General features: G+C 45.4%; 1 protein-coding gene across 1 annotated transcript in view; it reads left to right on the top strand.

The window, feature by feature from the left end:
* Nucleotides 1-12849, top strand: part of LOC126251385 (uncharacterized protein DDB_G0290685-like) — a 30630-nt gene extending 17781 nt beyond the window's left edge. Inside the window, exon 3 of the mRNA XM_049951774.1 lies at nt 11714-12849. Coding sequence (XP_049807731.1) covers nt 11714-12849 — 1136 coding nt within the window. The remainder of the gene's footprint in view (nt 1-11713) is intronic.
* The last annotated feature ends 953 nt before the right edge of the window (nt 12850-13802 follow it).

Raw genomic sequence — 13802 nt, 5'->3', positions numbered from 1 at the left:
GTCGCGATCGCTAAATAGGCCTGAAAAGCGTTTTGCGTGACCTACGTCAGGATTCGGTCCGTGGATGGCTTTCGAATTTGGAGAAAACCCTGACGTGGGTCAGACTATGTCGGTGGAAACAGTGTCCAGCTGTAGATGAGTGACTAGTCGCGCTTCGACGACTCGTTTTGATGCAAAAGGTGCGCCTCACTACTCAGACATTTTGGAACTAAGTCAGTGGCGAGTTTTACGGACGATCTTGACTTCAGCCTTAGTTTAGAGAGTTATTCAGCTCGCAAAGACGACTATACGCGCGTTAGAAACCCACTGGAAATGGACAATTTAAGCACCATTCATTAGCAGTGCTTCTTTCCTCGATTTCGGCCATCTATTGATCGTGTGAATTTCCTCACGATGTCTTATTTCCAGATTTTCTCCATTAGTTTCGTCTTTCGTCTTTCCATATAGTGTTATGCTTTCTGACTGTTCCTGAATACCCCCATACTTCCTATTTTGTTCCGAAAAGGTGACCTGTGTAGATATTCTTCTTTTATAATGTTGTCACTTCTCTGAAACAACCGATTGGCATTTTGATATTTTTGTCGAAATGGTCAGATTTTGTTAGTTACTTTTTGTGGGTTCATTCTCGTTTTCGTGGGAGCCTCAGATAGTTTCCTAGCCGGGTATTATCATGAAGCTGACCGATTCGGAATTGTGCGCGATCAGGAAAACAAGCCTTCCTGATCTGCTATGGTATTCGATGAACAGTAACGGATGTGCAGGCCGCTTGAGAAATTTCGAAAATTAATGAAACTATATCAACGCAGTTTATTAGAAACGAGTAGATGAACTGACAAACTTTTCAGTGATGTCTATGCACAACGTAAGCATGTACTGAAAGTCTGCAATGGTCCTGCCGCGAACAAACTACATAAATCAAGTTAATTGCTATCGGCAGCGTTTAATACCCACTCACGGCACAGATAACTGTAATTATTTTCAGAGTATGAAAATTTCACCCCATGAGAGAAGAGAAATTATTCTAAACGTAAACCACTGGCCCATCTGACAGTCGCTAAGACTCCGCGTCCGTTGTTAAGGATCGTCGAACCGTTGGGAAATACAGATACTATTTCTAAACATAGTCACAGATTACGGCGGGCAGTGAAAAAGAAATGATGACACATTGGACGTATAATACTTATACGTTGAGAGACTAACTGTTAAACGGACGCGGCTGGTCCCAGCGGAGGTTCGAGTCCTCCCTTGGGCGTGCGTGCGTGCGTGTGTGTGTGTGTGTGTGTGTGTGTGTGTGTGTGTGTGTGTGTGTGTGTCCTCAGGATAATTTACGTTAAGTAGTTTGTAAGCTTAGGGACTGATGACCTCAGCAGTTAAGTCCCGTAAGATTTCACACACATTTGAAAATTTTTTTGTTAAACGGACGAGACAATATAAACTTGCCGCCCGGTGTGGCCGTGCGGTTCTAGGCGCTTCAGTCTGGAACCGAGAGACAGCTAGGGTCGCAGGTTCGAATCCTGCCTCGGGTATGTATGTGTATAATGTCCTTAGGTTAGTTAGGTTTAAGTAGTTGTAAGTTCTAGGGGACTGATGACCTCAGATGTTAAGTCCTATAGAGTTCAGAGCCATTTCAACCAATATAAATTGAAAGTAAGAGAGATTTGTTCACATCCTTTAACAAATCTTTTCTTCTTTTAAACTTTTACATGTGAGATTTCACCTAGTTTCTGTATTTATACTGTCTAATAAACGCACCTGCTTTACATAGTGACAAATAACGTTTGGTCTAGCCTCTGTTACACTCCACTTCTGACAACTAGTGAAACTAACTACCAGTCCTCGAGTCTTCGACCGATCAGAGTTAGCTACTGACACCTGTAGATAAAACAACAGGACTACCCCGTGCTGTCTTGGGCGCCTTGCCACGGTTCGCGCGGCTATGTTTCCATAACAACTCCAGGGGTCGCAAGGCGTCTTCAGTTGTGAGAGTGGGGTGAATTCTGTGTGTCCAGCGTTCCGACCCCGACCGACCTGGCAACCTTCTATCCATCGGCGGAGACTTTTATTCAGCACGCTGTTCTCCTGGCAATCTCAGAAGCAAGTTTCCACCTTCTCCATTCGACTAAACCATTACCAGTATAGAGCTTAACTACATCTCCGGGCCATGGGCTCACTTAACGAACCGTCACAAGTTGCCTTGTAACACACAGATATAGAGCGGCGTAACCTGTAGCAAACGTGTAACAACAACGTACTCACCAGCATCTCCGCGACACAAAATTTTCTTGCTCGATAGGGAATAAACTGTCATCCGCGATGTCTGGTCTCAGATAGAGATTATTCTGCTAGACGCCTTCCCGGCTCGTAAAAGACTCTTTCTCGATTGATGTCAACACGCTGTAACACGATTACGGTATAAGCATACTACTGTTATCGATTTATCCCGCAATTCCGAGTTGTTCATGAGACCGAGAAAATACTAGATACAGGCTCCCAGGTAGATGCCATTTTCCTTGACTTGCGGAAGACGTTCTATACAGTTCCGCACTGTCGCCTGATGAACAAAGTAAGAGCCTACGGAATATCAGACCAGCTGTGTGGCTGGATTGAAGAGTTTTTAGCAAACAGAACACAGCATGTTGTTCTCAATGGAGAGACGTCTGCAGACGTTAAAGTAACCTCTAGCGTGCCAGAGGGAAGTGTTATGGGACCACTGCTTTTCACAATATATATATATATATATATATATATATATATATATATATATATATATATATATATATAACCTAGTAGATAGTGTCGGAAGTTCCATGTGGCTTTTAGCGGATGATGCTTTAGTATACGGAGAAGTTGCATTAGAAAATTGCAGCGAAATGCAAGATGATCTGCAGCGGATAGGCACTTGGTGCTGGGAGTGGCAACTAACCCTTAACATAGACAAATCTATTGTGTTGCGAATACATAGAAAGAAGGATACTTTATTGTATGATTATATGATAGCGGAACAAACACTGGTAGCAGTTACTTCTGTAAAATATCTGGGAGTATGTGTGCGGAACGATTTGAAGTGGAATGATCATATAAAATTAATTGTTGGTAAGGCGGGTGCCAGGTTGAGATTCATTGGTAGAATCGTTAGAAAATGTATCCATCAACAAAGGAGGTGGCTTACAGAACACTTGTTCGGCCTATACTTGAGTATTGCTCATCGGTGTGGGATCCGTACCAGGTCGGGTTGACAGAGGAGATAGAGAAGATGCAAAGAAGAGCGGCACGTTTCGTCACAGGGTTATTTGGTAAGCGTGATAGCGTTACGGAGATGTTTAGCAAAGTCAAGTGGTAGACTCTGCAAGAGAGGCGCTCTGCATCGCGGTGTAGCTTGCTGTCCAGGTTTCGAGAGGGCGCGTTTCTGGGTGAGGTATCGAATATATTGCTTCCCCCTACTTATACCTCCTGAGGAGATCACGAATATAAAATTAGAGAGATTCGATCGCGCACGGAGGCTTTCAGGCAGTCGTTCTTCCCGCAAACCATACTCGGGTGGAACAGGAAGGGGAAGTAATGCCATTAGCACGTAAAGTGCCCTCCGCCACACACCGTTGGGTGGCTTGCGGAGTATAGATGTAGATGTAGAACGCACGCCCTTCCGCCCTTTTTTACCGCTATTCCGTTTAAAGAAAACGATTCCCTGTCGCCTGCACGCCGTGTCAGTGCAAAGTCACCCGGCGGGCTTGCCAGTCGCTGCCGTAAACAGTGAGCGGAAGCGGCGTCCGTGGACTGGGCAGCGGGGCTAGGCTGGAGTCCGGTGCAGCGGGGGGAGGGAGGGAGGGGAGGGAGGGGAGGGAGGGGAGGGAGGGGAGGGAGGGGAGGGGAGGGAGGGAGGGAGGGGAGGGAGGGGGGGAGGGAGGGAGGGAGGGAGGGGAGGGAGGGAGGGAGGGGAGGGAGGGAGGGAGGGGGGGAGGGAGGGAGGGAGGGAGGGGAGGGAGGGAGGGGAGGGAGGGAGGGAGGGAGGGAGGGAGGGAGGGAGGGAGGGAGGGAGGGGAGGGAGGGAGGGAGGGGAGGGAGGGAGGGAGGGGAGGGAGGGAGGGAGGGAGGGAGGGGAGGGGAGGGAGGGAGGGAGGGAGGGAGGGAGGGGAGGGAGGGAGGGAGGGAGGGAGGGGAGGGAGGGAGGGAGGGAGGGGAGGGAGGGAGGGAGGGAAGGGAGGGAAGGGAGGGGAGGGAAGGGAAGGGAGGGGAGGGAAGGGAGGGGAGGGAGGGAGGCCGGCGCCACCTCGGCTGCAACAAGTGCGGCTGGCCGCTGGCCAAGGCCCGCCACGCCTGCCTCAAGCTTCCGCGGTCCGCCCCCTGCGTCCTGCACCGCCTGCTCGGAGCCTTCCTCTGGACCGGCGACGCCTTCTTTGTCGCCGATAGCCGCCGGCCGGCGAGTGAACGCACCAGTTTCTGCGCGTTCGGCTTAGTCCGTCGACCTGCTGTCACTAGAGCACTGTACTAGCGAACTTTCACACGAGCTCCAAACTGAGTGCGAACTTCGATGCGAGATGCTTTTAATACTTTCCACAACGAAGCTGTGCCTCGAAATCTGGCAGAAAATCCCGAGAGATCCTGGTCGTACGCGAAGCGCACCGGCGTCGAGACAGTATCGATACCTTTACCGCGCGACAACCATGTTAATGTTACCGGTAACAGACCCATTAAAGCGGAATTACTAAAAACAGTTTTCCGAAATTTCTTCTCCAAAGAAGATGAGGTAAGTATTCTACAACTCGAAACAAGAAATGATGCCTACACGAGTTAACTTGGAGTATATATCCTCAGTGTAGTGAAGCAGTTTAAATGACTGAAGTGTTCTGGTCGAAACCGTATACTAATTAGACTCCTTTCGGAGTATGCTGATGGTAGTGGGACCAAGCCACTTCTCGCAAAGTTTTGATATCAAATTGATGTACTTACTAAACTGATCAATTAAACCACCCTGTCACCTTGAAAGGCGTCAAAGCTTTTCATGTTCATAATTAAAGGAGATAATTGCTTTTAAAATCAGTCAGTTTGTTGCAAAATATGAAGTGTGATGGAGGTGAATTATTGTGTCATTAAGCGTCGGTAAAGAGCTACGATTCTTCTTTTTGCAAACTTGGTACACTTTGTGCATGAAAGGAATTATTCTGATGCGTTCCTAGCAGGGAAGCCCGGCGAGCAGGTGGACACAGGTAGTGCGCCCACGGGCGAGCGGCTGTCGCGCGCCCATGTCGGCACGCTTCACAGAGGGCAGGCCCCCAGAGGATTGGCGACAGGCGAAGACGCCGCATACATCAACACACTGCCGAGGGAAGCAGTGTGCCCGAGGCAGCGGAAACTACAAACTTGAGCGAAAAACAGTTTTGTCACGATTATAGGTAATACGGACAGAGCGGCGAGTTGAATAGCAACAACACAACTTGGGTGTCCAAGAATCTCCAGTGGCTCGGGGAATTTCGGCCGTTTCCCGCGAGCAGAACACGTGGGGACGTAGCGGCAATACTCAAAGGGAGAAGTCTCGGTTTACTTGTATGCTCTGTCTGGCACAGGGTGTCACTCTCTTTTCCTCGCGGAGTGCGACGCCAAGGAGGGAGGAAATTTTGAAACGGACCTCTTCATTGCCAAGAATCTCCCGTTCGCTTTGAAAAATAGTACGAGCTATGTAATTTGCGGAAGGGCGGAGACAAGACACTTCTGGGGAGCGGCTATCTCTCTCTCTCTCTCTCTCTCTCTCTCTCTCTCTCTCTCTCTCTCCCCAGGTGCGAGGAGCGCACTAGTATTGGGATTCCGAATATTGCTTCTGAGGAGGCACGAGTTCACTCTTGACTGCTTCTGATAAGTCGCAACGATTCTCTTGTCGCTTGCCATGAGACAGTGAACTTTGCATTCGTCGCAAACAGCGTAGAGAGCAAAGTTTGTTAGATCCAAGAAGGCAAACTTCACTCTCTGTGCGCGTTATCAAGAGCTTAACTCAGGATCACATTTTGATTTAGTACATGTCCGATGACGGTAGTACTGTCTGAACAGTTTTGAGCTTTTTTTAATGCAGTTTCACGTAGGCTTGCACTTACAGATGGACGCATACCGTCGTCCAGTAATGATAACTTCCAATACCAGGTTTCGGTCACTATTTTCAGCGTGAGTGAATGTTTAATGAATTTGATAAAATTTCAATAATTATTGCATATGCAGTTTCACTGAATAAACCACTTATATCGTGAACAGCCCTCCTTGCATTTCATTTATAGAGTTTACATAAAAATTCACACCTCTTTCTCCCTCCCACATGAGGTATCTGGCAACCTCCCAGTCCCCTCAACCTAGTCTTCTGCTAAATGGTCTGTGACAATCTGGGTCAATTTATGACCCCCTGCGGATAAACCATCCTTCTGAGAAATCCCCCATCCCTCCCCCACCTCTTCACCCTCCTGCCCCAACCCTCTCGGAAAAGGGACGCTTTTTTTGTCACCCCATCCCCATTTCTGAACCTCTTTTCCTCCTCCTGCGAAATTCCCCAGCTCTCCCCTCTCTTCCACTGCCCTCCCCCACTTCTCCTTCCTCTCCTCCATTTGGAGATTTACGGAAAAAAGTCAGTCTGTGTCTAGCTGTTACTGGGGAAGGATCTCTCAACACAAAATTCAAATCAATGTCAATTAACATAATAATATATTGTCCAATTCAATTTGCATATTTTTATTTAATCAGTTTATGGGAGACAGGGCTTCCCCCTTAGGTACAGGTCACATCTGCACCTCCTGCCACAGCTTCATGATGTAATAACTGTAAGCACCAAGGAATGGGTGAAGTGCTCTCTGTGCAGCACTTGTCTGAGAGATGTGGCACAGTACGAATTTTGGTGGATATTTTAGCTCAGTTCATAACTATGTTACTGCCATCTCTCATTATGTAGTATCCTCTAGAGAAGGTCCTGTAATAAGATGTTCAACTGACAAAATGTTGAGAGAGAAGTTTAATAAATGTGTTACCTCTAAACATACAGCAGAGGAGTGCATCCATCGGCTTCTATACAAGGAATAGAAGGAGGGGATAACGGATGAGAGTAGGGTGAATACTTTTCAGCAAATGAGAGCGATGCAGCAGGATGGGCTGAAGATGGATTTCACAACTCGAAGATTATTGCCAATGCTGGAGATGTTCATGCTTCTTTTTTAAAATGTTCAGTCAATCCACACTGTAGGAAACAACTTCGTCCTTCCACTACCCCAGAGAGAATGAACAAGAGGTATGGGCCTCCATTATCTAATTCACAAAACTGCCACAGAGGGCACTTGAAACATTGTTTTCCCCCACCACTTCCCCTGGCAACCAATAGGAACACAGTATCCACCCCCTTCCCCACCTGAAAATTAGTGGAAACCAATAGGAGTGCAGGCATACTACATCCAGTCACGTGGTAACCGTCTCAGGTGGAAATAAAACGGATACAGTCTCAGCCGCAGTCAATCAGTGGAAGAACCGTGAAGTGTCAACAGCAGCCAAGATCCTCGCCTGTCTCTATTTCACAGAAGAAGCGTAAAGATAACTACAGGTGGTTCAACTCCATGTCTTCGTTCAACTGCATGTCTCTGTCTGTGGATTCTTATTGTTTCTTTTTCTTCTTCATTTAACGATCTCCAGCATGTCCAGAATGACAACAATCTCCAGCATGCCTGGACCAGATGCAGCCACCACTGACTCATCAGGACCTGCATTGACCTCCGGTCTGTCAGGACTGGCAGCAGCACTGTGGGCTCCTGTAGCACCCCTGACCAGCATGCTGGAACAGGGCAATGAGCTGCTATTATTCATCCTGCTCATCGATTTGTGTAATCAAGTTACCTAGCCAGTCGCCCTACAACGCACAGTGCAGATGAGTACTGGTTTTCTACATATGCACCATCCCAGAATATTCTGGCGTTACTGCAAAAGAGTGTTGATGTGGTAGATGAGAAGCTGGCGATTCCTCCGAATTTTCGTGTCACAGTTTGATAGCTTCGAATCACTTAAATATTGATATTGAAGAAACAGTGCACTGCGACTGGTGTATTGTGACGGAGTTTGAAAATGCTACAAGAAGTGTTAAAGTATGGTTTACAAAGTTGGAATGGGATGAACTGTGTGCAGAAACCTACACAATCAACAGATGATCTCCAAATATTCTGCATCTCATCTAAATCCAGATATTTACTGTCCTGGTGTGACATCATTTACAATGGCGACGCGCTCATGGTGAGATCTGGAGGACAATCAGTTTATCTGCAACAAACCACCATTATAAACTTGTTTGGCATATGGATGGTGCCATCCCTTGTGTTGGAAAGACTGAACGTGGGCTCCCATGTATTCAAATTGCGTATAAAGTCATTGTGAGCCACCTCGGTTGGTACAGTGTGCATGCGGAAGATTTAGAGCACAACATCAATATGGTGTCAAAAGACGTTAAAGGAACAACCATCAGTTTGAGAGAAATACACGCCGAATTCTGTACACGCAAGAGAGCTTTATTTACTAAATTCTGTGCAGGTCTGAAGTCAAAGAAATAATCAGATCATTTTCTTAATATAATGCGCCCAGTGCATCGCTGTTGAATAAAAATGTCTGTGTTAGTGCACACTATGTTTTTCTTGTGTTCACACCTATCATAATAATGTTACTACTACCAGTATTTTCACTGCAATGTCTAGAATACCGCAACAGCACCAAGCTCTCCGAATCACCTCATCCCCAGTCAACATACAGACCACACTTATGTATATACACCCTGATAGTGCAGAAGAAGATCAGAAAAAGGAGAAGAAGAATGGGATACTCCTATCAAATAATACACTAATGATAGTTGTAGGTCCATCCATCTTTGGCAAGGCAAATGTTATCTCACTGCTGAAATACGCGTATGGAGTTTGCTTTGGGCACGTATGTATGTTTTCAAAAGTGTTGTTTCAGCCCAAGTACAAGCTGCTGCAAAAAATAATTCAAGGTGTAGATGGTGTAACATACATGAGATTCAGTCAAAGCATTGAAAATCCCTCCACCAGAAAAAGGAAAGCCAAACAATGTGTTTATATCTGACAATGTTACTGTAGAAAACCAAGATAAAATTCTACAATATTTCTCTTTTGGTCGCCATAGGAGTGCTGATGTATTTCACTTGTCAGACATATCCCAGTATCCAAAACCAGTTTTTGTAGGATAATACAAACCTCATTATAGCTTTCAAACAGGACAATTTGAGTTTAAAATACATTTATCATGTGCATGTAGGAACGAACATGTCATTCAATGATTTTGTAAAGCTATGTTCATATTGCTGCAATCACAGACATTACAAGTTTCTTATTATTCACAAATCAAGGAAACTGAACGACAGTAGGCACAGACGGAACTCAGAGTTTCTTTACATATAGCAATGAAAAAATGATGAATAAAGTAGCTTACATTACACGATGAACAAGTCCACACTGATGTCAGGCCCTCATCCTGAGAGGATAGGTGTGCATGGACAGAGACTGCGTCTATACATAGATGGAGAATTTCAACGTCTGGAACGTAAAGTTAAGGAGCTAAAGACTTATGCCCAGACCCTAGGTTTAAGGAACTAGAGACGTACACCCACATCTTTCTGAGAAAGAAAATGACTTATTTGTAAAGGATGATATTGGAATTGAAAGGAATGTACGCAACTTAACTGTAAAGGTTTCTGGAATTGGAGAATTGGATGGAATGTATACAAGATGTATTGTGCAAAGGAGTCTGTCTAGTATATAACAAAACATTGAATAAGCATCAGGTCATAGTGGCACAGAAGTTACGACTGCTAAGGTTAGGACCTTTGGATCGAGAGCAGGCACTGAGAGAAACCTTCAAACTAGGTACTCAATTTCTCGATGAACTCTCGGAGAAATTACTCAGTGACGACGATATTGCTGCTTTCATTAACGGTCACAGCGATGTAGGAAAGACAAAACATTAGTTATCAGTGGTGAAAAACCATACATGTTGGGCATGCAGCTTGTTAGTTTAAAAGAAAAGACAATACAGATACCTGATAGGGAATTTCAAAAAACAACTGGTCTAATGAACCTCATTTTTCTAAAACCCACTAAACCTGTAAATTATGCTCACAAAGATCTGGAGAAATACAGCAATCGGCTGTTATACATAGGAAAGTGGGAAACCAGTGCAGTGCGAAATACAGAACCATTATGAAATCTATACTAGATGTTCCATATATTGACTTCCAGTATGAAAGAGTCAGCAATCGGCGCCCTACAGTATATACACTAGGACGATCCCAAAGAGCAGACAGATCGACAGCGACTGCTCATGGCGTCAGTTGCTGCTAGTAATACTGCTCATTCGAATGTGGTTGTTTCAGAAATATCTGACCTTAGAGACACAAGTGTAACTGAATAAATATGCGGACAGTAGATTGAGAACTACACAAACCAGCATGCAAAACATACCCTCGTAGGCATGTTATGATTAAAGGTTTTGATGACTTATGACACGCTGATCTGGTAGATATGTGGGAACATTCACATGCGAATAATGGATTCAAGTACATTTTAATGGTTATTGATGCATACTCCAAATCTGTCTGTTGAAACAAAAATGGGGAGAGACGTCGATGTTGCAAAGGTGTTTGAGCATTTGTTACAGGCAGGGACAATCGATGGCCCGACAACTTCGAAACTGATCATTGTTGGGCGTTTTACAAAAGGTATTTCAAGATCATGATGCAGCGGTAGGGAATACATCACTACTTAACATTCACGCATCTGAAAACGAGTATCGTAGAACATCTGAACAGTAACAGGTCAAATGTGGCTGCATTTTAATCTTCATGGCTCATACAAAAGGATGGATATTTTCCCAGAAATAATTGCACACTTAATCGAACCAAAATAGCAAATAACAACAAATAAAAATGAGACCAATCGATTGTCGTGATAATGGATTCGTGGATACAGTACGCTATCGCATTACAACATAAATTTAATGTGGGTGATTTAGTGCTCATCTCAAAACACAAGAGAGCGTTTAAGAAGTCATACTTTCCAAACGCTCAAACTGATCGAGTGAGAGATTCACACTTTACAGCGTGCATATAACAGATTCCAAAAATTACATCTTACAGGATAGCAGTGGCACTGAAATTTCAGCACTCTTTTACATAGAGTTAATGCAGAAGAGCTCAGAACCACATGTGTTTCTCAGAGTGTGTCGTAAGACGTTGAAGGCTAGAGCACTAGTTAAATGGCTTGATTTTCCTGTAACGCAAAACAGTTGGATTGACACTGACAATTTGCTATACAATGGGGTGCACAGACCACAACCAGCACAGTAGCATAACATGCACGATAGGAGACATCATACAAGGTGTGGTATCTTTGACAAACTTCCAGTTGAATTACGTATTCTAGGGTATAACTACTGCGGATCTGGTACAATGTTCCTAAAGTTTTTGACTCGCGGTGATAGGGAGTTTAATCTATTTGACACGGCGTAATTGGAACACGATCTTGCATACACAAAACATACAGATCTTACATAAAGTCACGCTACATATCGAATTTTACATGATGAAGCCAAGACAATACACATAAGAAAGGATATTGGTCTAGGGCACCACACTGTAGCATTTGTAGTTGCTAAAACCATGTGTGGCAAAATTAAGTTAGGCCTGGTTATGAATTTGGAGCAAGTTACGAACACTGCATCTCATATGATGATGGAGACGGCAACGACGATGGTGATGGAGACGGCAACGACGATGGTGATGGAGACGGCAACGACGATGGTGATGGAGACGGCAACGACGATGGTGATGGAGACGGCAACGACGATGGTGATGGAGACGGCAACGACGATGGTGATGGAGACGGCAACGACGATGGTGATGGAGACGGCAACGACGATGGTGATGGAGACGGCAACGACGATGGTGATGGAGACGGCAACGACGATGGTGATGGAGACGGCAACGACGATGGTGATGGAGACGGCAACGACGATGGTGATGATGGAGACGGCAACGACGATGATGATGATGGAGACGGCAACGACGATGATGATGATGGAGACGGCAACGACGATGATGATGATGGAGACGGCAACGACGATGATGATGATGGAGACGGCAACGACGATGATGATGATGGAGACGGCAACGACGATGATGATGATGGAGACGGCAACGACGATGATGATGATGGAGACGGCAACGACGATGATGATGGAGACGGCAACGACGATGATGATGATGGAGACGGCAACGACGATGATGATGGAGACGGCAACGACGATGATGATGGAGACGGCAACGACGATGATGATGGAGACGGCAACGACGATGATGATGGAGACGGCAACGACGATGATGATGGAGACGGCAACGACGATGATGATGGAGACGGCAACGACGATGATGATGGAGACGGCAACGACGATGATGATGGAGACGGCAACGACGATGATGATGGAGACGGCAACGACGATGATGATGGAGACGGCAACGACGATGATGATGGAGACGGCAACGACGATGATGATGGAGACGGCAACGACGATGATGATGGAGACGGCAACGACGATGATGATGGAGACGGCAACGACGATGATGATGGAGACGGCAACGACGATGATGATGGAGACGGCAACGACGATGATGATGGAGACGGCAACGACGATGATGATGGAGACGGCAACGACGATGATGATGGAGACGGCAACGATGATGATGGAGACGGCAACGATGATGATGAAGACGACAACGATGATGAAGACAACGATGATGATGAAGACAATGATGATGAAGACAATGATGGACAACAATGATGATGAAGAAGACAGTGAAGGGGTGTTTAAAAAAACTGTATACGGACAGCGATGAATGCAGCTACAAGCGCTCTGAAGCATAAAGGATCCATTAAAATACATCGGGCTCTGCCGGTACCCAAGACGTCACGCAGGATCATCCCGTTCCTAATTCCTGCCATCGCAGGTCTCTCACTGGCTGGTGGTACAAGGAAGGCCAAGAACGCACACAACACCCAGGGGCAGCTAGAAGAAGCGAGAAGACATAACCGCATGATAGAAGCAGCTGCGATGAGGAAAACCATACAAGAAAGACTAGGTATCTTCATAAACAAAAAAAGGCCTAATAGCTACCGTACTGGATAGACCGCTTACAAATACAGATCTGCTCAAGTATTTTTCAAAAATTCAGCACTCCATGATTCCCTGGTGTCTATGCGCGATCCATTACCGAAGACTTTGCGGAAACTTGGAGAATGTGGAAGTGTTAATTTTGACGTTGCTGGAGGACCAGAAAACCATTTTGTGGCGTATGTTAAGAAAAATACAAATAATGTCTACTATTTCGACTCATTTGGAGACCTGCAGCCACCATAAGAGTTACAACGATACTTCACCGACAGAAGACGGCTGCTGTCCTGCAGCTTTCATCGCTACTAACACTTGTGTGGGTACCTGTGTATCATGTCCCTCCTAACGTTTACGAAGAAGGATAAAGAAATTGTGGAAACAAAACCAGGTGCGAATGATATTGACGAGATAAACGACGTTTTAAAATGTTCTGGAAAAGGGACTGTGATACGTGAAAACATCAACACACTTAAACCCGGAGTAAATACATAGAAAGCCGTGATCGACTTCAAAAGGTTCAGTAGGACGGCTACTGGGTTTCACAAAAGGACAAGTTTTGAAAAAGTAACTAATAAATTTTACAGGTCCCACCAGTCAGTGGATATATTTCCAGTCAGCATGAT

Source organism: Schistocerca nitens, chromosome 4 (assembly GCF_023898315.1).
Source record: "Schistocerca nitens isolate TAMUIC-IGC-003100 chromosome 4, iqSchNite1.1, whole genome shotgun sequence".
Classification (NCBI taxonomy): Eukaryota; Metazoa; Arthropoda; class Insecta; order Orthoptera; family Acrididae; genus Schistocerca; species Schistocerca nitens.
Note: the sequence above shows the minus strand (reverse complement) of the source record. Positions and strands in the feature narration are given on the sequence as shown.